At 55.5% G+C, this 562-nt stretch overlaps 1 protein-coding gene across 1 annotated transcript in view; it reads right to left on the bottom strand.

The window, feature by feature from the left end:
• Positions 1 to 7: 7 nt before the first annotated feature.
• The window catches only part of LOC104412978 (tenascin-X-like), a gene marked incomplete at both ends in the record, with an annotated part of 6,349 nt that continues 5,794 nt past the window's right edge, over positions 8 to 562 (bottom strand). Inside the window, 2 exon segments of the mRNA XM_010023849.1 lie at positions 8 to 111; positions 474 to 537. Coding sequence (XP_010022151.1) covers positions 8 to 111; positions 474 to 537 — 168 coding nt within the window.

Genomic DNA, 562 nt, shown 5'->3' with positions numbered 1-562 from the left:
TTCCCCCAGGGACGCTCCCCTCCAGCTGCACGGAGTCAGAGGTGACGTCAGAGGCTCTTAGGTCACCCAGGCGTGGCTTGGTCTGTGGCTTCTCCTCTTCTGGATCGGGAGCTGCAACAGACAGACCAGAATGCACGAGACAAACCAATTCACTGGTTCAAGTCCACCATTTCTCTAAACATGCATCCATGCATCCATGCATCCATCCATCCATATGACCGTATATCGATCCATTCATCTGTCAGCGCATATATCCTTCATTTCATTCATTCCTCCATGCGCGCATCCATCCACCAATGTATACTCAAGTGCCCCTCCATCCTTCCAAGCTATCGCACATCCATCCTTCCATTGATTCCCAAATCACCACCCACCACCTTCCTCCCTTGACCAGGAGACAAGCACTGGCCCTGCCCAAGCTTCTGTTGACTACAAAATGAGGTTCAGCTGAGCTGGTGCCAGAGCCCCCTCACCTGTGACAGTGTCGGTGGAGACGGGGCCCAGGCGTGTGCGACCCCACAGCCCGTACAGGTTGAACTTGTTGCGGGGGGGCGGGGGGGGC

This window comes from Nestor notabilis, unplaced genomic scaffold (assembly GCF_000696875.1).
Source record: "Nestor notabilis isolate BGI_N333 unplaced genomic scaffold, ASM69687v1 scaffold491, whole genome shotgun sequence".
In the NCBI taxonomy this organism is placed as follows: Eukaryota; Metazoa; Chordata; class Aves; order Psittaciformes; family Psittacidae; genus Nestor; species Nestor notabilis.
This window is presented reverse-complemented; position numbering and strand designations above follow the sequence as displayed.